Raw genomic sequence first — 26,826 nt, forward strand, 5'->3', positions numbered from 1 at the left:
ATGGGAAACCTGAGCTTTTTAGTGTCCAATGCAGCTTTTCATAATAAATGTTATTATTATGGTACTAATATGTTATAATAGTTGCTCTTGTATCGAAATATAATTTGTGAAGTATATACATATATTAAAGTGTATCTTAAGTAAGGCTAATTTAGAAAACGAAAAAATACTCAGAGTTTCGCAATTCATTCGTTCATAAAAGAAATATTAGAATACATATAAATATGCATTGTAACTATTTCCATTTCAATTCGCTCATCCTGTGTAAGCATTTTTTTTATTTAAATATCCGAGGAGTACGCATGGCATAGTTACTGACCAAAGGTCTTAGATAGGTCAGAAAGTAAAAATGCCTGAGCAGTTGAGATTCGAAATCATATATCGTTGACGTGAAGTCGATTAGTCGAATTTCAGTTGTTCAAGAGCGAGAAGGCAAATGTGAACCTTTCTCTCTTGACTCTCACGAGACAGTCCGAAGTGCGACCGCGCTCACTTCGGGCAGCTTCGGAGAATCGAGAAAGAGGGCAAGAGGGCATTTATGCGTGATCCGGCATAGTGTGAGGTAGTGGAATTAGGTGTCCCCGGTGCACCCGGGGATCAGTCAAGCATCTTTGTTACTACGTTTAAATATGGTATTTTCATGGTGTTACTTAATTTTACCAATAGTATTAATTATTGGTTTACTACGAAAATGTCGCGAACGTACTTGGGGAAGATATAAGAATATGGACAGTTTGCAAGGTCGGGTATTTATCGTGACAGGTGCAAATTCAGGTATTGGTAAAGAAACAGTGAAAGAATTGGCAAAAAGAAAAGCTACGGTTATCGTGGCTTGTAGAAATTTACAAAATGCTCGCAGCGCTATATCTGATATACGCTCTCACATATTTACTGGAGAATTGGTGAACATAACTTTATAACTTCTTTCTTTTTTATTATATATTAGTGCTACATACGATTGTATATGTACCTCATTGTCTTCACAGGTCCCAATGCAATTAAATTTAGCATCATTCTCATCAATCAGAGAATTTGTTACAGAAGTGATAAGAAATTTTCCTCAAATTCATGTATTAATTAATAATGCTGGAGTATACGTACCTGCTAAAGAACATGCTTTAACAGAAGATGGATTTACAATTCATTTTGGTGTGAATCATTTAGGTCATTTTCTGCTTACAAATTTACTTTTAGAACATTTGAAGAAAAATGCACCAAGCAGGTGCGTTGTAAAACATAAATAGCATGAATAAAATTTATTATTTATTTATTGTAATTTATTCATGATAGGATTGTGATCGTGACATCTAAGCTCTTTGAATTCGGTGAAATAGATTTTTCAAACTTGAATGGTGAGAAAGAGGTGACAATTAAAGGACGTATGAATCCTGCCTATTGTAATTCAAAGTTAGCCAATACCTATTTTGGTATTGAACTTGCAGAACGAACTGAAAATAGTGGTGTTAATGTTTACATGGTTTGTCCTGGATTCACTTACACAGGACTGTTCAGAAACGTTAAAAGAAGTTGGTTTCATTACATAATGTTTTCACCTGTAGCTTTACTGTTTTTACGTACTGCAAATCAGGTAATAAATATCTCTATATATTGTACATATTTTTCTAATTAATACTTTCATTATATTTGTATTCATAATTTTTCACAGGGTGCACAAACTGTGTTATACTGTGCAATCGAGCCTTCCTTATCTAATGAGAGCGGCAATATATATCGCGATTGTAAACAGTATTTTTCAAAAAAAGCACTAGACCCTGCTGTAGCACTGCGCTTGTGGACTGTAAGTGCAAAACTGACTGGTATTAATAGTGGTGGTGATTAGTACTGACTGGTATTAAGACTGGTATAATATGATTCATACGACACCACGGACGAGATATCTCGCAAGTCTATTTTTCTGAACGTCGTTCGTCGGATGATTTAGGCGATGATTTTTGCAAAGGTACCGCCAATACAATAAAAATATTATCTGATAAAACGGTACATAAGATTCCTGAATGAATATTTTTATGTATGCAAACTTACATTATTTTATTTTGAATATATATTCAATGGCCATTTGACATTTATTTTTGTATATAAATATGACAGTGTAATCATATAGTAAGTTTAATAAATTGTTGCCATAGGTTTCATAAGAAATAGTAACATATTTTTGTTTGCAATGTTATAAATAAAATACTCAAAATGAAAAGATTTTAATAGTTACAATAACGATAATATTTCTATACTTTATAGGCATTTCTATAATGCGACATATATCAAATATATACATGCTATTTAACTATTAACAAATTGAATAAAAATAAGTACTTCTTACGTACATAGGTTTATAATTTATCTTAGAGTAATTATTGTATATGAAGTTATTAACATAACATACTTAACTATGATAAGTAATCGCATTATAGAAAATATTTGATAACTTAGTAAAAAGTAGATACTTACACTGATACAATAAATACATTATAAAATACGATATTATGTTATTTAAACATTGTACATTTTGTATTTCATCATAAAAAGATATCTCATACTTTTCTGTTTTCTTTACACTGTAATATTTTGTTACGAAAGTTGCACAAATTTAGTACATAAATTACATTGTCAAGCAATAATTATTTTAATACTTTGATTGGTCCTCTCATATGTAGTTTGCATGGATAATAGTATTTTTATCTACAAAAATATGGAAACTGTATTTAAAAATCCAAATTCTCTGCTACAATTATTAACCAAATATTACTAAATATAATTATTATCAAAGTAGATTAAAATATGTTTAAATATTATTAGAATCCAACAGGAAATTGTAAATAAAACAATTAAATTATTCTAACTTAAACAAATTAACAAAGGAACTAAATAATTGATCCGTCACAAAATTACGCCTAGCAACAGTAAGTCGAAGTCAATGTTCACAATACTGAGAACACTTATGTATGTATGTATGTATCTATGTGCATACATGAATACCTAAATGTATTACGTATAGATAATACAATAGTACTAGAAACATACGTCTATCGTGTTGTATCTCGGAATTTTCAGAGTTTTAAAACTAATAAAATACAACATAAACCTATAATAGATATTAAAAACGTAACAAATATAATTCATCTATTTTTTTTAAATGTTTTTTTCCCTTTTGGTTTTTAGTAAATTCTGAACAAGATATTTAGTAGATAAATGCAGAGTTTCATATTTCGATAATTAAGGAAAAATGCATGAAATTCTTTTTGTTTCAGATTTTCATGTAATTAAGTAATAAATATCAATTCTAATTTTTCTATGCGAGTTGTGCATTGAATTTTACTAGGATCTGGTACATTTAGATATTAACTATTAGAGCAATAACAGTGTTGTGTTATATTTTAGAATGTAAATTTTACAGACGTGGTTTCATTACTTTAAAACTGGTTTTCTTATTAGCTAAAGCTTCAGTGCGTGCATACACATTTTCTGAACTACGCTTAATAATGTCAATGTAGTCACTTGATGTCTCAAAGTCACATTTGTTTGTTTCATCGTACAAATAACAGTCTGATTTCTGTGCTGTTTGTACTAATTCTGTTTCCAACTAAAATAATGAAAATAATATTATATTAGTAAGAGAAAATAATATTTCGATAAAAATTTACATACAAACTTACCAGTGGTTCTCTTTTTCCATCATTATGGCACCAATTTTTAGAATACAAAGTGTCTATCCTATCTTTCCTATGGTAAAAAAAAGGGTTTCTTTACCATTTTTATGTGTTGTAGATATAGCAAGAATTAATTATTTTTTTTTTTTCTAGTAAAAACTTACTTTGATTCTAAGTTGTATTGTTTTTGTGATACAGTATTCTTTGATGAAGGATATTCTTCTGGGTAACTACAAATAGAACTTGTCCTTTGTTTCTTTTTAGTGTCTTCATAAGTGCATAACATTATATCGTCTAATGATAAGCATGATGTAGCTAAATGTTCTTTATCGTATGCTGACGTTTCAATAGTACCTGCACTACGTTCATGAATATTAAAATTTGTTTCACTATCTGCCATTCTAGAATTATCACAATCTTGTGGCGCTTCATTCTCTGAATTATAATCTTCACTATGTTTTCCGTTTTTTAAAGCATTATCTATAACATCATTGACATTTTTTAATATTTCATTGGTAATTGAAATAAATTCTTCAGTTTCGTCTTTTTTAATTATATTATTATCGTTTGAATTATCGTCTCCATTTTGACTATTAGTAAGTGCCATTTCACAACTACTTATAGAATTTGAGCTTCTGTCTCTTACGCTCACCGAACCTTCCAAACTGTCTGCAGCGTTAATCAATGTAGAAACAGATGTAGGTACCATAATTTCAATATTACTTTCTATTACAATTTCATTATTTACTTTAGTGCTGAGTTCGACATTCTTATCACTGATATTACTTAGAATAGCGTTATTTAAGGTTTCACTGCTGCTATTACTCGATCTATCTTTTACTAGTACCAACGTTTTATTGTCAATGGCACTGTCTTCCGATTTGCAAATTCGTTTTGATTGACTGCCTAAAGCAAGGGGCTGTACAGGTTTGTCTAAACCTTGATCCAAAGAAGAACCAAGAGAAGATTTTATACTCTTCAATTGGTTCATAGATCGCGAAGCTCGATGACACTTTTCAAAAATTATTTTTTGTATCGGGGGAGTTAGTGGTATATTTTGTTTACCATTTCCAACTTCGATATCCAGGGATGAAATAGAATATGTTCGTTTTGAATTATCCAAACTATAAAGTAAAACAATTTTACGATTATAAAATATTTCGTAAATTGATGTTTAATTACAACAGAAGCTTAATTACATACTGTGATGGATTTGGTCTAATATTTATCAAAGTAGCGAGATTTGAAAGAGTTGCCCTTAAATCTGTTGTTGGAAGGCCACAGTACCACCTTAATTGAGCTATATTTTTATTCAATAGATAAACAGCATATCGAAAGTGTAGTTTATCTTTACACCGAGCAAATAAAGGAAATCTAAAAATATGATAAATTTTATCAGCTATTTATGTCACTTAAACGAAGATTTTTAGATAAAAATAAAATACTTACTGCCTTTCATTATCAGGTAGATTTTCTTTGATATGATCTATAACTTTACTACGTGATCCATAATGTATAATAGGATATCTAGTGGGTATATTAAGGAAATTAGCAATCATTTGTGTGGTATGTGCAACAAATCCCAATGCTACAGCTACTTCAGTATCATTTGACAATTCTAAATCTTCGCTATCAGGTAGATGTACATTATGTATTCGAAATTTTCCATTTCCATTCTGTATAATAAAAATATTTTAGAAATTGTGATTAAAAATATTAATACATTTTACACTTTCATTATTTAAAAAGAGGGTTAGACATATTATGTTTAGAAAAATGTATTCTTGTGTTAAGTGTTGCATACAGACCTGGGTAATAGGATATATTAAACTTAGTTCCGAAATTAATTGTCTCCTTCTATGAGCAAGTTGATTACTCAATTGAAAATATGTTTCTCTCGTATCTGTTTGATTTTGTCGCCATTCGTGTAATCTTTCTATATCTCTACTAAGTTCTCTATACCTTTCCATCAAATTCAAACCTGTAACACAAACAAATTTGTAGTTTAAAATCGTTTTACTTGAATTTTAATATATATAATGCAAAATTAATAAATAATATTATATAGTAATCGATACCATAATCTTGATTTTCTTCCATGATATTAGAATGCAACTGAGTTAACACTCTTAATTCACCTATTTTCCTTGTTCTTTCTTGTTCCAATAATTTTGCTCTAAATCTAGCCATTTCTAATTCCTTACGTATTTTTATTATCTCGGCTTTCTTTTCCTTATTTACTTTATGAGGCTGAAATAATCTATTTAACGAAGATTGAAAGTACTTTGGAGTATGAAAGTTATCTCCAGAAGCTATTCGTATCCGAAGTCTTTGCACTAATACTGTTTGGTGCATCAATGCCTCCATTTTAATTTTTAAGCTGCTTAGTTTACTCACAGTATAACTATCTTTTATTTCAGATGTATTGATTTTGATATGTAGATATCTTTTTAATTCAGGAGTTTCAATAAAACAATACACTGATGTAAAAAAACCACCATGAAATTGAAAGATTAGAGAATTCTCTTTTAGCACAGTTTCTAAGGTATTTGGTAGTTTTGGGCCCATGTATGCTAAGCCAGTAAAAGATATGCCCCATGTAAATACAGTTACATCAGTCATCGTATTATCTATAACCATCCTTTTCCATAGCCTTATGATAACCTCTGTTAAAAAATATATATTATTTATAATATAAATTTCAATGAAGTAATGAATAATAATTCTATAACATTCTCAATTGGAAAGCCTTGAGTTTCCTTGAAGGTACTAACAGATTGTAAAGCTCACCACTGGCAGTAGAATAACCGGTAGCATGTATAGTTGGTACTTCAAGGCTTGACCACCTTGGATTTGCATTATCAATTGTTTCACTTGTGTATAAAGGAGAAGACATACATGTTCTATGTAGAGTATAATAAAACCAACAAGTGTCATTACTTCCATTTGATTTTAAATTATATCCTATTACTTGTATAAGATTTCTAAGCCTCAACTGAAAATTATGTATACCATCAAATTAATTAGTATATACGTAAAATATAATTAAATGTATTAGAAGTTGTATGGATTAGAAGTTGACAGTTTATTCCATTTTTAAAAGTTTGAACATAACATCATCACTGATAACTACTATAAATTTTTACTGTATGTACTTAAATGCAACTATGTTTAAATTAAGCATACAATAACAATTTTATATAGATAATTACCTGTTGTGTAGCAAGAGGAAGCCAAGTTTTATATCGTGGAACAATACGTGGTTGTAGGGTTAAATCGAAATCTTTAATAAGGTTTGTTGTCTCCGAAACCTCCATTGTATAACTTCATAATACCGCGCATGTAATATCATTAAAGTATAAAATAAGACACAGTAAAATACAATAACGTAGAAAACTATAACTTATATTCGAAATTGTAATGTATTTTCAGGTTATCTAAATTGTTTCAAAATTTAAGCAAACAATAATGAATGATATTGAAATGCAATTTTTCTCATTCATAAAATATTTATCTTATTAATTATATTTTTTAATTACAGTTATTCTTTTTAATTATACATAAACTCGTTACAAAACATCATCATTTTCGAAGTTTTGACAGTTCTTCGTATTGACACTGATGCATTTCGATGTTCACTAGTTTTTTGACCAGATCTTTTCAGTACCGGCAAGTGTTTAAATTTAAAGTTACTTTAATACCCTTACTATTCTTAACAAAGTCAAATATTACCAGTTGCGTGTTACAATAGGGAAATTCTGAATCTAAAAGGGATTCGCGCCTGTGGATCGCTGAAGTAATCTGGAAACTTATTTACATATTTTTATTATAACTTCTCCGTTTTTATATTTAATAATAAATATTTATTAAGCATGATTGTGTACATTTAACTACTTAATAAGCAGAATTATTAGTTTGATCTAGGAGTATTATGAAAAGTTGTTGAAATAGTAAGACTATTTCGTAACAAAAATCACTGATCCATTCAGGGCGTCTTGAACGGAGAAAGTTTAAGAACCTCTGTACTAAACAATTTATGCGTTTCCATACTTTATTATTTCTTCGGCTATACGGTGATTTCGACGGATGGAGTTTTTTATGCTCTTTATCTATAGACATTACGCGGCATCAATTAGCGTTCTTGTATCGTAGTAACGATGTCAAAGTGGGGGAAGTTCGGTAAGCTCCGAAGCTTATGTTGGGCAGCACTGGGCTAGTACAAAATGGTCGACGTGCCTTGACTGCATGATACAGATTGGTGGATACAACATTTTGTTTCCTCATGAAGGAGCTAAATATAATAAACCACGTGTAATATTAATGGATTCGTAGAAATTATTACGCTTTAGGTACGTATCTTCTTCGATGTCGAGTAATAACTTTTAATAAACGCAGTAATCAATTCGTGCGTTTACCTGTCAATAAGGCTTCCTTTGGCAAGAAAATGTGTTCGTCGCCTTGATCAAAAGTATAAAGTACTTCACCCATATTCGATATTTTTCTTTCTAACTGTGAATTTTAAATATATTATTGGTGTTACGTGTTTCTTGGTTAGTAATTTTTTTTCTAATTTTTCTACATTAAATTTGTCCAGCTTTTGAGATTTCGTGAAATGTTTTCGAAATGTACAATGTAATTTAGTGTTATTTGGAATGTTTATAAATGTTTCAGTTTCCGCTCTTGGGAAAATTAAATATTTCTTCAACCGTCGGAAATAAAACAAAAAAGATGGAGAAACGGCAGGAAATACTGGCTCCGTTTTCGTCTGGTAAGTTATTACTAACACAAAGAACATTTCACTGACTACTCTTTATCTGTTGATATTATATACATTAATTGATATCTTTACTGTACACAATAAAATGTTTAAAAAGGAACCTAATATCCTTTAGAGTTAATAATATCCTGTCTATATTTAATTTATTAACATCCTATTTTTACACACCTTTATGTTGCATACGTAATTTTTTATATTTGAGCCCTATTAAAGCATTACTACTTAATGGAAATAAACATTTCTATAAGTGCCAAAAATTGTTTAATAACCTACATTAAAAATATGTGTGTTTTATTATTATTTACATAATAGATATATAGAGTTATATTGAATGAATTATATACACACTGATAATAAAAATATAATTTAAAGTAAATTGAATGATTGTACATTTCTGTACAAAATAGTAGCAGTATTTGATTTTCTAATTCATATACATGAAGGTTCTTGAATTTGCAAGCAGTTCTTAGTAACTTTTCAATGTATTAATATATAAATAATATCAATAACATTAAATATACTAGTATCAATAGTATGACATATGTAGATATTTTGTAACCTTGTTGATTTGCATAATTTCTTAAAGAGTTATGTAGTATAAGGTTACTAATTCTTCTATTTTCTTTGTAATCTTTAATATAATAGATATTATACTATATGTAAATAGTTTTTTTTTAATAACTTAATGTGACTTAGAACTTGTTTGATTTTGAGTTACAGCCATGAATGTATTTGAATTGTACTCTGACAAAATCTCATCCTTTTTTTTAGATAGTGTTTAAATGTTAAAAAACTTCCTAATGTACAACCTTCTTTTTCTCTTTTTTCTTACTTTTTTCTTCTTCTTTGAAGAAAACTTCTTTCTCTTTGGTATATTCATAGAATGTATACTGAGATTACATCTTTAATGTCTACTTCAATGGATGCGGTGTTGTCATGAATATAAAATTAATAAAACCAGTATATCAATTTTTCTAAATTTATACATTTTATCAATACTCTTAGGTATTAAAAGTAATACAATAAAGTTACTTAAAAACTATGAAACATATGCAGAGTAGTATTGCATTATTATGAAACCATGGTAAATAAATATTAAAACAAATATTATACATTAATAGTTATTAATTATATGATAGAAATAAAAATATGTGAAAAGAAAAAAGTAAATATAAAAATTATAATATAACTACATAACATGTTTTTATTGCAATTTTTATTATTTCTTAATGCATTACCTTTTAAATGAAAATTTAGTAAAATTTATGTTTGATAATGCACAAAATAACTTATTTTGTAAACTTGTTTCTTAATACATATAAACGGAATTTTCACTATACATAGAAATAAAAAAGATTATGTTAAACCAGTGTAGAATTGACTGTTGTAGCACTATAAGGTTTGTATCAGTTTTAAAGAATGATCTTAAGAAAAATGTAATTAAGTTATAATAAAATTACGATGTTAATAATCGATTAATAAAAACTCCGTAAAAATAGAATTTAATAAATTGCCGAAAAGAACACTATCACAAGAGTAGAACTTACGAACGCAGAACCACGAGATGAATTTACCAAAAAGGGTAGTAGTAAAGGTATTAGATTGAAGGTTGGAGGTCGGTTAAGGATCGGGGGTGCACGAAGGTGGGGTGGCACGCGCGGACCAACGGATCAATTCGCGCTCGGGAGCTACGGGGAAAAGCAACAGTGTGTCTATCCCCTGCTTCCTGGAAAAGTACTTGGCACGACTTGAACATATATACTTATTCTTAATACGAGGATGACAATAAAGAGCTCATCGAGTCATCGTGTAGGTAAAATAGAATATGATTGTTGATAGAACATCTTCATCGACAGTAATCGTTAAAACCTTGGTGTTTTTGTATAAGTTTATCGGCGTGTGTATAACTCTCTTTTCTCGGTGAATTGACCGTGTAACTGTTCCATTAAGTATAACAGGAAGTTTGCTTGATTAATCAAGGTGATCAAATTTAAAAAACCCATCTTATTCTTATCTGATGTTAACTAACGTTAGATCGATTCAAGTCGAATATCCTTACGCCCAAATTCGCAAGAACCGACAGACGGCCTTGAATTATCCCTGACCAGTATTAACGCGGCAAGATAAAATTACCGTTTCTAATTTCTCCTTTTCTCATTGATAAAAAGACCGAAAACATTTGTTTTATATTAACGCTTGTATATTGCAAGATGAACTGTGCAGATACGTGCTATGGAATATTTTGCCCTGATTTTCGTTGAATACGTCTTTATACATTACTGTAACATGAAAGCGGGAGGCTGTTGCGATTGTCGGGAGCAGATTCTGTTTGTTCCCTTTGCAGTCAATAGGCACGAGGACATTTAGATATCGGTTTTCTCATATCTCAATATAGTTTATAAAATGCGACATTCCTTGTTGCACGCGAGTTTTATCCTTTTTTTGGAACAATTAGGATATTTTATAATCTTTTTCTTGCTATTTGAGTAATTTATTTTGTCTCATATAATTTTTTAGTTTTAATGATCATTGTTCAAATTGATCACTAAGTGTTGTAAAATTACGAATTTAGTTTCATTATATCATTGTTACATAGTTATAATTGATTTGTTTTTAATTTATTTATAGATGAGTGTCCAAACAGTGGGGAGGATAGTGAAGAAGATGTAATAACTGATTATTTGGGATCATCGCATTCTGACTGCGATCGTATACCTCTTATTAATGGAGATCTTGGTAGTCTAAGTCTACATGGAAATATAATTGCTGAGTCCAGCTACACCAAAGACAATACAGAGAAAACGACTATCACTATGTCTGAAGGGACTGATGACCAGCAGCAGCACCCATTGCTTACACTCGGCTCTAACATTCAAACTCAGCCTAATCCATTGGTGCCAATTATTAGTGTCACACCTCATTCGCCTAGTCTTGCTAAGAACTATCCTGTTCTGGGTAAATTTCCTTGATTTTTTATCTGTTTACTGTGATGCATTGTACTGTATTGAACTTAATTCCAGTTTATGCTAAATTTTGTGCTTCTGTGGTTAACAATTGGTTCACCTCCTTGCAGAGGACAACTTACAACATTTGCATGAAATCCATGATTGCATTCAACGTATGAGAGATTTGACGCTGAACAACTGGGGATATAATCATCATGCATCCCACAATGATGTACCACAACGTTTAACTTCATCGTGTCCTTCTCTGTGTCCTTTAATTTCATCTGAGATTGCACCACGCTCGAGTAATAACGATACAGGATCTGATCCAGATCTCCTTGCTAACTGCTCTACCAATAGTTCCCCTACACATTTTCCATCAGTAGGTCCTCGTTCACAGAATGCACAGGGTATAGACAGGAGACGCAGTTGGACTGATTTGGAAGATACTCGATGTGGTCGCCGCAGATATTCTGGGCAAAATCATCTGCAAGCACAAAATATGGTTAATATTGTCTGATACATTTTTGATGAAATACATTATTTGTTGTACATTTTTTGTATGGACACGATTGCTTTATGCTTTTTTCATTTTGTTTCACCAATGCTTTTCATACTTTTTCGTTACTACAATATTCAATGATTATTTACTACAATTTCAGCGACAGCGCAGTATTAGTTTAAGTAGCCTAGACAGTGAAATGGAAATAGAATTACATGGAAAACCATGTACCAGACCTGTAGGAGTTGGTAGTCGCGCATGCAGATCGCAAGCAAGCACTCACTCGCTCAATGAAGCAGATCTAGAACAGGTAATTTAAAAGAAATTTACATCAACAAACTCTTTAAATGTTTTGTTTGTAATGAAATACATTGAAAATTTTTCTGTAACAGAGTGAATATCAGAAGATAGTCACAAAACGATTCAAAGGTAGTCAAAGATTAGCGGAAAATAGTGGTTTAATGCCTGGTGTCGCAGGTTCTCGTTTACCTCTCCAGAAATCTATTTCTACGCCTTCGATTGTTACGCCGCAAGTTAATGCTCATCTAGCAGAGTCTGTAACTAGGACAACACCATCGCTTACAGTGTAAGTTAATTATATATAATTTTAGATCGTAAAGCTAGATCAATAATCAATGAAAGAGCAGTGCATATTTTTTTTCCTTGTTTATTTAGTAAATAGTGAATAAGTTAATATTGAAATTATTACTAAATACAAATTTACCAAATTGATGTTTAAAATTTGAAATGAAAAAATTAAATTTTAATTTTACATTTATTTTATGTAACTTATATTAAAACTTCGATATTATTCGTAATATACAAAACAATATTGTAACTATTATGATCTAGCCTGCGATCTTTATGTTTTATCATATACTAGGGTGATCTATAAAACTTCGATTTTTTTTTCTTGAAATTCAAATACAATTATAGTAACAACAAGTAATAATTAATTGTTTGATGTATGGACCACCCTGGTACAAATAATACGCAAGGCAATGCACATATTTCATGTACATATTGTATTTGAATATTAATTTTTTAATTTGTACTTAAAAATCATAAATGCATGACTTATTAATATATTTAAAACAGATTTAGAAATATGCATACATCTAAGAATGCTTGCACCAACTTGTATCATGTAGATAAAACTATTTAAGCATGATTGCACCATCTATTACTATATTTGAAATTACTTCATTTTGAATTTTTAAAAATTAAAGTATATTTATACAAGAATCAAAGCGCTAATTCATATTTATACTATCTACATTTTAAAGCTGCGGAAAAGGTTTTTTTTTACATCTAGTGCATTTGATAACCATTTTTGTTTCAATCTTAATGTATACCTTCTTACTCATTTAATGGTTTTTCTTATATTCCGATCGACTTATATCTTTTTATCTTTATGGCGCTTTTGTTTCTCGGTGGTATACTACGCGAGAATATCTGATTTGCAATATCTTTTACACAATAGTCGCATACTTTGTGTTTGTACTTGACAATTTCCTACCATCCTGCATGGTACAGCCGAAATGAAAAGGGTAGTGGAAGCGAGACTGAAACCGAGGACCTTCATCCAACAAACAGCCATGAATTCCACGAAGATAGGGAAGGCACTCCAAATGCTCAAATATCCCTTGATGAATTCCTGACTGAGTAAGTATTTTATATTTTCATTTATGTACAAAATATTCTACTAACAACATACAAAGGAAAGTGGCTGGTTTGTATCAGCTTAATTACTAAGAATTTTCATGTACTGTACACATATGATAATAATACTGAAATACTATTTAAATTCTTCTGTGTGTATTATATTTCTTCATGAAATGCTTAGTTATATATGTATTTAGTTATAATTTAGATATACTTTAATCACTCTAGGCGAATACACCATAGCAACGCTTGTAGACTTTTGCTGCTGTGATAATTTTCATATTATAAATTTTGATGAAATTTGCAATTATATAATGATTAAAATATATAATTGCAATTTTCAGTGGAACAGTGTACGGTGATCATCATTCAGAAAAAACTACAAGAAAACGGGGGGCTTCCATTTTCTTTCGTAAAAAAAAGGTAGTTAAACATTGAAACGCAGATGTTTTAAATACGTTAAATATATTACAAATAATTTAAAAAATTGTAATGGCATTGTAGGATAAAAGTGGTAAAAAAACTAGTCTACAGCAACATTTATGGGCGACAATAATGGTAGGATCTCAGGGAAGTTTATTATGTGATGTTTGTATGAAACAATCAACAAATAAGCCACTTCTACATTGTGACAGTAAGAAACAATTAATATACTATTCTGTTTGTAAATACTTTGTAAATTAGTTGAAAATATAATACTTTTGTTATTCCAGATTGTGGAGTATCTGTACATCAAAGTCAAGGGTGTAAGGATCAACTAGTGCTAGAATGTATTAAGTCAAAACATCATTCTAGCAAAGCTGCCACCAAACCTGCATCGAACGTATCTACCATTTCGAATAGCTCTAATGTTAAAAGAGGTTCTACCGCGTCATTGCCTCTAGCAAGTTCATCTGGCAGCGGAAGGTAAATAACTTGTAATACAAAAATAATAGATTTTGTGCATTGGATCTACGTATCTGTGGTTCAAGATTCGCACGCAATTGGCATGGCTAGGTCTAAACTCGGAGTTTCTAATAAACTTCTCTTATTTGCAATATAAGTAATGTATAAGTTAGATAATACGTACACATGTTCACGTTTAGCAAGGAATTTAAATTCTTTTATATATATATATTTTTTTTTCTATTGCTTATTAGATTTTCTGTAAAAATATGTCATCCGATATAATGGACACAATCATTTATCATTATTTGTTTATTGATAATACAGTATAGTCAATTATCGAAAAATGATCCAATACATCGCTATTTATATGTATTGAGCAATCAAGATGATTACATTTTATGTTTTATTCTAAGAGATTTTACTGAATTTTTATATATAGTACAGAAGATGACTAGTTAGAAGGGGTATTGTATATTTGCTTATTATTCAAAAGCTTTGGCTGGCTCAAAAGCTTATTATTTCTAATTAATTTTGCAGTTTAGCCGATAGTATGGCAAGCTTTAGCGTGTTTATCCTCGCGTCTCTAACATCACTAATAAAAACTTTTGCATATACATGTTGGTTGACGTACAAAATACCACGCCCAAACTTCTTTAAACATTCTAGTAATGCTTATATAAATTTAACGTAAATTGTAGCAGAAATATTAACAGAAGGTAACAGCTATTTTAAGTTGATGATAATGGTTTATCAAGTTATTTAACCAAAGACAATATACAAACGATTCATACTTTATGCTATTACAATATGTATATCGTGACAAAGTCTATAATATTCTTCCCAAAAGATAATATTTACATATAAAGAGGTGTGTATTAAACAATTGATACGTAAAAGTTGAAAACATAATAGAATAAGAAAAATGAAGAAGGAGGGGAAACAAAAGGCAAAATGAAGTTGCCCTAATGCAGTGTGTGCTTTTTCCTTCCCCCGTGCATTCCCTCTCGTGCAACTACGTCAAACCGATCGATTGTTCGGCGATTAAAGGGAAATTAACAGCAAGAAAACCGTGACAAGCTACAGCCCTTGGCGGCGAGTTGCTACTAAGCTCGGAGTCAAGTAAGTCTCAGATATCTGATGTGTTCCTCCTATTCTGTCGAAGCGTTCGTACGTTTCTGTTCGTGTATTAATCCTACACTGTAGTAGGATGATTCGCGTCTATCGTTCTTCGATTCTTTTCTCGCACACATTGTTCAAAAGGCGATTGAATTGTCTCCTTGTGTTGTATTGGAAGAGACATCACCTTACCCCTGCCTATGCTTCTGATATGCTTGCTTCTATAATTTATGTTCATTCAATGATACATTTTGTGTACACACCTCGTTGTAATTTCACACGAAAATTATAGACCATAAGCTCACAGTTATTCAACAGCTAAGCATTTACTTCATCAAGCATTATCTAGAATGAATGTCATAAGCATTTCGTGTTTCCAAATGATTGGATTTCTCTATTATCTTCTTTTTTTAATATTCCTGCATATTAAAAATTGTAGTTCTATTTATAATCTCTTATATGTTTCTAAATGTATTTCTCAGCTCATTGTTAGCATTTTTCATTCATGTAAAATATCATTTTGCGGAGATATTGGGTCGGGTTGGAAAAAAATATATTACTCATCTACTTATATTTTTTTAAATATTTTAACAAATTGTGGGTCTTGATTTCTTCATACACATTCTAATATAAGTGTATTATTCTGTTGATATTGATATAATACAGGAATAAGTATTTAATGGTTTGGAATTTTTATATTGTATTCGGGATAGCCCCTACCCGACCTGAATATGAATATTTTTCTTGAACATACATCTATCATCAATGATCCTCTTATTCAATCTATAAGTTTTAAGTCCCGTTTATAGTAATGTCTAAAGATCCTATTTGTAGTTTAACATTACTGTCGTCTTTAAACTTGGCAATACTTCGACGAAGCAGTTACGAAAAATTATCGTTCCAATAACTAACATTCTTTCGTAGACGTAAGCGTAATTAGTTTATACAGGACATACAAAATTACGTATATACATCTTTGCGCACACATACATATCCTCATAAAATAAAACCTAGGTGCTGCTTTACAGATTACATTTATATAGAAGGTAATATTAAAAATAATAGTAACAATGCTGTAATTTGTTATTCTTGTTCGAGTAATTAATATGTTATAATATTTGAAAAAAATGCATTAAAATACTAAAGGTAAAACCAGTTTTAATATTATTTATTTCAGCAAAATATAATACTTCTCTTATAAAGAAAAAAAATAAATATTCTAATGTATAAAATTATATTTTCCTTTCAGCCAAACAATAAATGAAGAAAGAGATGGGGACGGACAACATCGTGATATGTCCAGGTTTGTGCACATTTAATTAACATTTTTCAATTAAATTCTATTATGTGAAGCGCCATTAATACTTCCGTAAATCCTTTTTATTTACTACTTTTAATTAAATAATTTAACGAAATATTTTAGTGGTTGGGAGGAATTCGATTTTGGAGATGATGCTCATCAGTTTACTGTTGCCGATCTTGAAGGTTTAGATCCTGAATTGGGCCTAGCTAAAGAAGAACCTGATTCTTGGAGTGCTGTCATTGGACATAGCGTTGCACTACGACTTGTTGATAATTGCGAGCGGAAAGTAAAAAGACAAGAACATATTTATGAATTTGTTCTTACGGAAAAGCATCATTGTTTAGTACTTCTAGCTATGGAAAGAATTTTTGCGGAAGGTATTCGACGTCACGTTCGTTTGAGCCAACGGGATGTAGAACGCATGTTTCCTCGATTACGCGATCTCATCGATATTCATTTACGATTTTTGCAAAAATTACGCAAACGACAAAACTCAAACCACGTTGTTCCTACAATTGCTGATATACTCGTTGATCAGTTCTCTAGTGAAAATGCGCAACGTATGAAGAGTGCCTATGGAGAATTCTGTAGTCGTCACAGGGACGCTGTTGAAGCTTACAAATACCATTTGCGTCATGAGCCTAGATTTGCATCGTTTGTGCGTCAGTGCCAGGTAATTATAATATAATACAGTATGGTATTAGAAACTATGAAAAAAAATTATATAATTAAATGATAAATAATCCTCATTGCGGAATTTAACATTTTCTTTTTCAATTATTTGTATCTTTGTTTATAATCTGTGTATCCGTTTATAATTTATGTATTTCATTTATTTTATTTTTTCACATAATAATATACAAACTATTATTTGGTTGATGTCCACATAGTCGCATCCTTTGCTAAAGAAGAAAGGAATTCCTGAGTGCATCCTGTTTGTTACCCAGCGTTTAACAAAGTATCCATTGTTGGTCGAACCACTTATAAAAACGGGTATTGTACAAGAGGAAGGTGAAGATTTACGTAAAGCTTTAGTTCTTGTAAAAGACATTTTAGCAGATGTGGACGCTTGTGTAGCTGTCAAAGAGAGAGAGGCTAGAAAACTAGAGATCTATAACAAGTAAGAAAACGATATTTTTTATCTATCTTTAATTAACATTACTTGCAATCGATGTTATTATTTTTATTTAGGATTGATGCAAAATCTGTTGCAACATATCGTGGTGAAAAATTCAGAAAGTCATATATTATGGAGTCTAATAGAATTTTGAAATTTGAAGGTACTGCATACTTAATGCAAGGTCGTGGAAAAATGACTGCCATTGTAGTAGTTGTTCTTTCTGACATATTATTTTTCTTGGCCGAAAGGGATCAGAAGTATGCATTTTTTGTACCTGACAATAAGGCTGGTATAGTATCACTTCAAAAGTTACTAGTACGTGAAAAAGCGGGTCAAGAATCTAGAGGAATCTATTTAATAAGTAGCAATCCAGCTGAACCTGAAATGTTTGAGTTGAAAATTCAGAAACCCAAAGATAAACAATTGTGGATTCAAGCAATTAGATCAGCTGTGGAAGCTTGCCCACAAGAACCTGAAAATGAAACTGACACACTAACTGAAAATAATAGTAGCAATGAATTGAGAGATACACGTTCGTCTTCTATATCGTTGCTTTCTGCCGAGGAAAGACAACGTCTAGTTAAAACTAAAGAATCACATATCCTAAAAATAGTTGGTACGCATAGTATTTTATTGTTAATCGTACATTTTCATTAAAGCTTAATTACATTATTAATAATTGTTGTTTTCCATTATCACAATTAGCCGAACTACGAAAGAAGGATACTGAACAAGCACTCTTGCTTGAAGAAAAAATCAATCTACAAATGCAACTTTTACATGCAGCAAACATTTGGAGTGGAAATGAATGTAGTGACACTGAAAGAATAGAAAAAATTGAGAAAGAAATTCCAGATTATACTAGACTGGTTCACAGTGAAGGAACTGATACCGCGCAGTTATGGCAGGAGGTTATAATTTTTATTATTATTATATTTTTGTGATTCTATAAATAAGATAGAAACTAAGAGAAACATTTGTTGTTATAGGTGGTTGTAACTGTTCAGGAAGCAACAAAACTTGCTAGTTCGTTGTCTTTTGGTGCAGGTGGTGCTACTCTGTCAAGAAGTTTAAGTTCTGCAGGTGAACGGTATAGCGAGGCCTATGTGCCACCTGCTCTTTGCGTTCCACGAAGAGCTGAAACATTTGCGGGTTTTGATCATAACAAAGTAAATACATAAATTTGTCTTTAGTTAAAAAGAAACTAGTTAACTGTGCATTACTGTACCAATTAAGTTTCTTTTTTTAGGAAAAATATCCGTTACGAGATTCTGCTGCGATTCATTCCGTAATTTCTCTGCCAAAAGTCGGTGAATTTATGAAAGAGAGTCCAGATGAAAAAGCAGGTCAAGATCCAGAGACGAATAAAGATCAACAGTGGGCAGCGATTCGTTTGTCTCATCACGTTTATACGCTGTTCTGTATAATTAGTAATCAAATGACGACAATCGATAGCTTACAGGCTCAATTAGCTGCATGTAAAGAAGGAAGTATGGGTAAATCGAATAATAGACCTAATCCGAATCGCCAATTAGAAGAGTTACGTAATTTACAAGATCAATTAAGCCGAGAGAAAGCAGCGTTTCGAGCAGCGTCTCAGCAAGAGCAAAAGCAACTTGAAGAAGAGCGAGCCGATTTGGCAAGGCAACGAGAACAATTGGCAGCTGAACAGCGAGACGTAACACAGCAACGAGATCAATTATATCGACGACTTGAGGCATTAGAGCGACAAGGAATGACATTAGTTACAGGGTCCGCGCCTGGTTCTGCAACTATTCACTTATCTCATATGACTCAAGGAACTGATACAGTGCAGTCACGAAAATCACAACCGGATGCTAAGCGAATACCATTAAATTTAATTAGCGCTACTAATCAGCAGAAAGTGCAAAGTAATCTTCCAGTGAAACAGCAGTTGCCTTTAAAACTTGCTAGCGGAAGCAACAATAATACTAGGTACAAACAACAGTATAAATAATGTACGTTGGTCATTTGTTTAAAATCATTTTTATATTGTACAAATAATAGGAGTGGAGGCACGAGTAATAATAGTCCAGACCGACACTCGCGGACTGGAAGTAGTCCAGCAATTGTGACTGGTTCTGCATACTCTTCACCGGAATTGGGCAACAGTCATGCTAGTACAAGTCAAATTCATTCCTCGAACCGTTCATTGCGAATTACACGATCTCCCCCGGAGTATTCCCATCAGCAACATCAACGAACTGAACAGCAACAACCTTTGGAAGAGGAGGTAATTTTTTTCTGACGACTCTTTCGTTTTGGTCGAAAGCATTCTCGATCCTCTCGTCCTGCAACTGGCGAAGCTACTCCGACTTCCACGCTAACTCCTTCCCGAAATCAATCAAAAGATGCTCAACCTAGAAGCCGTGTAAAGTCATTTTGACTTTCAACATTTTCTCGGTAATAACACTGAGTTTATTATTTTTAACATTTTTTTTTCTATTCTACCGTTACTTTCAAATTTTCTCTGCTCGTTTTCAGTTTGTGGACAATCCTTTTCCTCTCTTCCATTCTTTTCTACACTTTCTCTCTTTTGCACGTTCATTCTTTTGTACTCTTCCTTTAATTTTATTTTTCTCTATCCTTACTTGCTAACAATTTTAATCATGTTGTATATCGGAATGCAACATGATATACGTACATAAGTGATGCATTTAACGTGTCCGTAATGATGGCGTTACTGTCAATAAAAACGTATATATTATTCTCGATAAATCGACAAAGGATAATGTTACTTTTTAACTGCTATTGAGGGCAATAATATAATTTTACGTAAAATCTCATGAAATCTATCGTAAAAGGAATACATATAAAATATGTGGACTAAAAACAGATAATGGTTAGTGCTCAGAAATGTTTGTGAAAAAAAAAGTATTAAAAGGCCGGGCTTGGTGGGAGAGATCAATCGATCTTGTTGAATTCTTGCTCGTTATGTTATTAAGCTGACTGACAGTTTTAGAGACATGATTTTAGACGAATCTTTTAAGCAAATCTGTTGCTGCTTGCTAAAAAATGCAAGATAGAGAAATACATTATATTAGGAATTCATATACATAAATGTGTATATATACTTTTTCATGGCATATGTATGATGTCACACGTACGTATGTGAATGCAAACGTGCGAAAGAATATACGTGCATATGAATGAAAATAATAATGAATATACGCGTATGTGTACAACTTCATTTTACCAAGAATGTACATGTATGCACTTGTAGGTGTGTATGCACGTATTTGTATGAATGCATGAGTAACCGCGGTAGCTATTCTTATACAATAACATTAAAAGTATTTTAATACGTGCTAAAACGACGGGTGTGACTTATTATTAACAAATAATGAATCGCTATTATGTGTGCCAAGCCACAGATCGGAGTTGATTTTCTAGTATCATAATATCATTCCTTTAACAAAAAACAATCGTTTACTGTCGTTAATTTCAGTTGAATAAATAACAATTCAAGTAATGTTTCATATTCGATATTTTGCTTCGAGATTTTTCACTGCCATTATTATTACTTTGCAATTTTTTTTTTTCTTTTTAAATTATCTACAAGTTATTTTATTTATTGCATTATGTAAGATCAGTAATATTTCGCGATTGTCTAAAGTATTTTATTTATACGAGGCTTTTTCAATGAACAAAGCTTTCGAATGTTTGTGGAACAGGAACTTGTTTCAGAGAAAGTATTACACAAAATATGATCATACTGCACGTGTAAAATGTTAATTCTGTTACTTGATTTATTCATTCCTAAGATAAAAATTAAATTCCAAATTTAAATATATTAGGTTAACGAGGTGGAGATAATGATCTTTAAAACTTGGCTTTAGAACGTATTTTTATTATAAAATCAGAATTTTTTATTTTGACACACACATATATACACACACAGAGAGAGGTTTCATGTGTTTGCCTCACAAGATGCTGTAGCGTGCAATATGATCGAATAAAGGACAGCGTCGTCGAGGCAGAATGATAAAACATGTGACTAATTAATTTATCTTCGTAAGAAAACATAATTAACATTATCAGCTCGTCTCAATCAATCGTGGTGACAATAGTTCTAAAAAGTATTTCCATAAGATGTAAAGTGTGAAAAAAAAAACATAAATAATGAGTTCTTACAAGTCTATTACTAACAATGCCGAGCATATATCAGCTCATAAATAATATTATATTAACCTGTTAGTAGCCTTCATGGATGAGTGTTCGACTTCATTTCAAGAACACTTAATATAAATTAAACTGTTCTTAATATCATAATGCTCATTATAAGGGAAACATGAAACATATGTGCAAAGTAAGTTTTAACACTAAAGCGTAATTCCAAAAAGTCATTCCAGATAGATATTTAAATACTTATATATATATATATATTATATATATATATATTAAAGAATGTATTCTTTGTATGTATTAAGAACGTTCCACTATGTCGATACAATTAAAGTTCGTTGTTATTAAAGATTTTCTTTGTATAATGAAGTCGCACACCATCTTCAGGGTAACGCGAAGAATCAAATTGGGATAACAACTAAAGAGTAGTGCGGCGGCCTACATGCGTCTCGTGGCATCCAAGACGTTTGATGTCACCCGACAGCATAAGTTTAAGAAAGGACATAAAGAATTCTTAGTAACGCGGTTTTCCACGTTTTAGCGAATCTTTACGTCCCTGATGCTCATGGGAAGTATTTTTGTACGTTTACTCTGTACCTACTATTTTACTCTAAAACTATATCTACTGTTATCATTGTGATACTCGCTACTGCGATCGTCTTTGAAAACGTTAATGTAAAATTATAATATCTAATAAGTGAACGCGTATCTGTTTTAAGACGCGCTCGCTCGATGCATCAGCATTAATTCTCTTAGAGTTGAACACTTTTAAGCTGCTGGCCGTTATATCGGTTATGCTAATATTAATTGTTATAATCGTGTTATTTGCTTGATTACTTTATCAAGATTACCATTTATTCACAATACACTAAATATGTCTATTTTATGACAAATGCAAATCGTACACTCCTATTTTAATAAATCCTTACATTGCAAAGCGAAATAATTTTTCTGTAAGGCGATTTATTGCAGTTAATTTGTTACTCGGCAAAAGTAAACAAATATTTATAATATTTTTCTTCCTCTTGAAAATCATATATATATATATATATATACATACGTAAGTGTGCGCGCGCGCACGTGTGTGTATTACACACACACACTGGTATGTGATTTACATTCCTTAGCATTTATATACACATGTTTTGCTGCATTTTTCAATTGACACATAAATCGCTGTTAAATCATTAGCCACATAAAGAAATAATATCTATTTATTATAAATGTACATACAACCGTTATTGTAATAAAGAAGAACGTGAGGGAAATGTACGATTATGTTAATGTTACGTGATATTTCTCTTATGTTTATTACATTAACTTATAAAAACTCTTTATGCATTTACAAATTTTTATCCTGTCATTTTTATTCAGTATGGTTTGGTTCTGTGTTGACGGTCACGCCCTTTGCCAGTACCACACTTTGCCACCAATTTGTGGCTGGAATTTTGTTGCTTAGGTGATGTTTCTGTTTGTCTCCAAATGTTTATAAGTCCACTTTCGCCCACCGTTATTAACGAACCACTCTATAAATCATATTACAACATTTACATTTGTACTCAAGTATTATGAAATAATTAACTTTCCTTTAGATGTATGTATATTAAAACTATACCTTTTCATGCAGCCAACTGTCGCGTACAAATTGCTTATTCCCCACCATGTTGTAACATACTTCTAATCGATCATTTGTGATATTCAGGCATCTTAAATTTTCCCTACAATATTTTAATGTATAATTTTAATGTTTTATTATTTTATTGTACCATGTTTTTAAATTATGTAGCAATTTACCCTTTAACACTGCTAGTGCCTGCTATAAGAAATGGCTGTCCAAGTGCATTTGAAGCATGAAATCTCACAATGTAACAGTTGTCTGGTTCATTAATCTAAAATGAATAATTTTAATTATGTTATAATCTATTTATAGTTTTTATATTTATGCATAGATATTATTTTTAACTATTTTAAATTGATAATATACTTGTTTATTATTTTTAAATTAATAACTTTTCGAAACATATTACTGTTATTAAAAATTGTAATTTTTATAATCTAACTTATATTAACCTGGGAAAGTGCTAAGTTGTTACGTTCAAATTTAGCATATGGAGTTGCCCCATCACAGTCCCACAGTTGTAGCGAATGTGTATGTGTTGTGCACCAAAGATTATCTTCATTCAACCATCCTATCCTATCCTTTTGTATAAAACATATGTATGTCCAATGAAAAGAGTTTCATTCTACTTTGCAGTACTAATACATTTAAAATTTCATTAAGAATTACAACTCACTACAGAGGATTCAGTATTTAAGGAATAAGTTAATGCACAATCTTCAGATGGCTGTGTAAGATCAAAGACATTAATTAAACCATCTGTACTACCAGATGCTAAGATGTCCTGCTTATTAGAATGAAATGCCAAACATGTCACATCTTCCATGTGAGATTCCCAATATCCACCAAGTAGAGTATTTTTATCATACAATTTTGAATTAGTATTTCGTGTGTCCCAAAATAAAATGAATGCATCTCCTCCAATATGTTCAGTACCACCTGCTACAAGTCTTTCATCATGGCTTATATCAAAACTACATAGAGGTTTCATTTTTCCATCTTCCATACAATCTGGAAGGAACAACAGGACAGCATAAGTGGCACTATAAAATTTCTCAAAGAAACAAACATGTATAACCAAAAGAAGAAAAATGTATTGAACTACAGTTGGGAAAAATGTAATCTGATTACATTTTGCCTGATTCTATATTAAACACATTATGTACTTTGATCAGAGATGTAGACTTTGCGATAAATTTGACTCCATATTCATACTTTGAAATCTTTTATTAATGTGCACCTTTAAATTCTGCAATAATTTTTCCTTTGGCACGTAAATCACATGCTGTGATCTGTCCATTACTTGTTGCTGTGTAGAAAATGTTTCTAGAAGTAGGACTAAACTTAATACCAACAATAGGTGCTCGATTATGAGTTAATGTAATAGTTTGACTTAAACTTTCCCCAACAGAATATATTACACATGTATGATCGCTCAGAGCTGTACCAATCCTAAATTCTGGGTCACTGTACATAAGAAATGATTTATACAACACTCTAAAAATACTTTTTAAATGTATGTAAATTGGATAAATGTCAATCCAAGTCTAACAATCTAAAGCATTAAAATAATTCAAACTGGATTGAATAACGTAAAATGTTTTATAATAATACGAAGATTTGCCTTTGTGTTCCACAGATAGCAAGAATGTAATTGTGATCAAGAGATACTGTCTCCTCTATCGATGATATTAATTCGTTTCTTCTCTTAACGTTTCGATTGTCGTATTTTCGCGTACTGTGCTCAACACTCAGTCTCTTTAACGATTCGACTATTTTAGCCATGCTACTAGTTTCTTTATTTTCGAGCAAATATCACAAATTAAGGTTAATATCACATCCGGAATGTAGTAAGTTTTCCTAAATCCAAAGTGTCTGTCGTCTTAAACTGGATCCATATCGGGGAACTTTATACTAAAAATTGTTTTTTTCCCATATATAAAGCTATTTAATACACGTATTTTGCTTCAATTATAAATTTATAAAGAATTATGCAGTGAAGAAACGTTTAAGACGCAATAATCTCTGAGCCGACAAAACCAATTATAATAAAAACTAAATAAACTGTATAACACCGACAAAGTAAGAAAGGTGCGCTTTAAATGTTTAAATTTATATGACTGTCTAAGGATTAGTTTTCTATGTTGCTTAGTGTTTACTCTATAGCCATTAACTTTAGTACTGGCCATGCTGAGTAAGAGATAGCACAGCATAAACGTATCTAGGTAAGTACATATGTAAATTATTAATACGATTGAGTTTAAATAGCTGAGAGCTTGAGTTTAAAAATACAATTATTTTTGTAAGTATGATGTAAATAAGAAGCTTAATTGTTTGAAAGAATAAGCAAATAACAGGATCTGTTAAACCATGTAACTATTAAAGAAAGTGGGTATATTGTATTATTAAATAAATATATATTTATTATATGAAATAGATAGAATACTTCCATTCCTATGTTGAAAGTGTAAGATGTGTAAGATTTGCAATTCATATTTGTTGTTGCAAATATTACACATCAATTTAATTTATTTATAAAACGCAGTATCAAGATTACAAGGTATGTTTCTGTAGAATAGACTTAGAAAAGTGTAACACATTCTTTATTCTTATATTAATAAAACATTTAAATCATAAAACATGTGTTCCTTCCTTTTTATTTGCATTCCCCTCTACATTTCCCATTAATTCCTTAATTTCTTTAATTCTAACATTAAAAAAAATAATTCGAATCTAATTAAGTTACTCAACCATTTTTCTATACATTATTTCATCTAATTAATTAGTTATAAACAATTTCTGGAGGTGATATGTACTTGTTCGAATATTGCGCCAAAATTGACAAAGTGTCGCCATCTATCGGAATCTTAGAGGAAGTACCCGGAATAACCTCCCCTTGCCCCCCAAGGTTTGGTGCACACGAATGGTATCGCCATCTAAGAACAGGTTTTGTACTAAAAAAGTGACAGCTACCCCCACTCCTGCTACTCCTGATATGCAATACCTTGATTACATATTCGCTAATAACTTTTTTTCTGGGAATAAAATATGAACTTTTAGAGTTTAAGAATATAGCTGAGA

General features: G+C 31.1%; 4 protein-coding genes across 13 annotated transcripts; 2 read left to right on the forward strand and 2 right to left on the reverse strand.

The window, feature by feature from the left end:
• Positions 1-91: 91 nt before the first annotated feature.
• LOC143349319 (retinol dehydrogenase 12) lies at positions 92-3,670 on the forward strand. Of its 3 annotated transcripts, none has more exons than XR_013080888.1 (5): positions 92-902; positions 987-1,222; positions 1,291-1,588; positions 1,667-1,960; positions 3,267-3,670. XR_013080888.1 is itself a non-coding variant. In XM_076780482.1 (4 exons), the coding sequence occupies exons 1-4, from the start codon at positions 630-632 to the stop codon at positions 1,838-1,840; spliced, it is 981 nt and encodes a 326-aa protein (XP_076636597.1). In that variant the 5' UTR covers positions 92-629; the 3' UTR covers positions 1,841-2,807. The 3 variants fall into 3 exon arrangements, 1 of the variants encoding a protein (XP_076636597.1); XR_013080887.1 differs by lacking the exon at positions 3,267-3,670 and adding an exon at positions 2,815-3,254; XM_076780482.1 differs by lacking the exon at positions 3,267-3,670 and having other exon boundaries at positions 1,667-2,807.
• Uvrag (UV-resistance associated gene) lies at positions 3,373-7,314 on the reverse strand. The gene is made up of 9 exons (XM_076780456.1): positions 6,878-7,314; positions 6,456-6,660; positions 5,744-6,331; positions 5,474-5,646; positions 5,115-5,341; positions 4,869-5,039; positions 3,830-4,789; positions 3,672-3,738; positions 3,373-3,598 (listed from the first exon to the last, which is right to left on the reverse strand). Exons 1-9 carry the CDS (start codon positions 6,980-6,982, stop codon positions 3,407-3,409), a joined length of 2,688 nt encoding a protein of 895 aa, XP_076636571.1. The 5' UTR covers positions 6,983-7,314; the 3' UTR covers positions 3,373-3,406.
• A 550-nt stretch (positions 7,315-7,864) lies between these two features.
• Cyst (rho guanine nucleotide exchange factor 18 cysts) lies at positions 7,865-23,460 on the forward strand. Of its 8 annotated transcripts, XM_076780399.1 has the most exons (20): positions 7,865-8,014; positions 8,337-8,433; positions 11,071-11,397; positions 11,516-11,692; positions 11,771-11,892; positions 12,050-12,199; positions 12,282-12,475; positions 13,426-13,554; positions 13,899-13,977; positions 14,059-14,188; positions 14,268-14,460; positions 15,490-15,561; positions 16,808-16,861; positions 16,982-17,534; positions 17,752-17,981; positions 18,053-18,597; positions 18,687-18,892; positions 18,971-19,150; positions 19,231-19,937; positions 20,010-23,460. In XM_076780399.1, the coding sequence occupies exons 2-20, from the start codon at positions 8,394-8,396 to the stop codon at positions 20,248-20,250; spliced, it is 4,329 nt and encodes a 1,442-aa protein (XP_076636514.1). In that variant the 5' UTR covers positions 7,865-8,014; positions 8,337-8,393; the 3' UTR covers positions 20,251-23,460. The 8 variants fall into 8 exon arrangements, with proteins under 8 accessions (XP_076636514.1, XP_076636510.1, XP_076636512.1 ...); XM_076780395.1 differs by having other exon boundaries at positions 11,516-11,892; XM_076780397.1 differs by lacking the exon at positions 15,490-15,561 and having other exon boundaries at positions 11,516-11,892.
• Positions 23,326-25,949, reverse strand: LOC143349282 (WD repeat-containing protein 89). The gene is made up of 7 exons (XM_076780404.1): positions 25,370-25,949; positions 24,986-25,212; positions 24,422-24,756; positions 24,198-24,326; positions 23,922-24,016; positions 23,743-23,845; positions 23,326-23,653 (listed from the first exon to the last, which is right to left on the reverse strand). Exons 1-7 carry the CDS (start codon positions 25,528-25,530, stop codon positions 23,498-23,500), a joined length of 1,206 nt encoding a protein of 401 aa, XP_076636519.1. The 5' UTR covers positions 25,531-25,949; the 3' UTR covers positions 23,326-23,497.
• Between the last annotated feature and the right edge of the window lie 877 nt (positions 25,950-26,826).

This window comes from Colletes latitarsis, chromosome 13, assembly GCF_051014445.1.
Source record: "Colletes latitarsis isolate SP2378_abdomen chromosome 13, iyColLati1, whole genome shotgun sequence".
NCBI classification, from domain to species: Eukaryota; Metazoa; Arthropoda; class Insecta; order Hymenoptera; family Colletidae; genus Colletes; species Colletes latitarsis.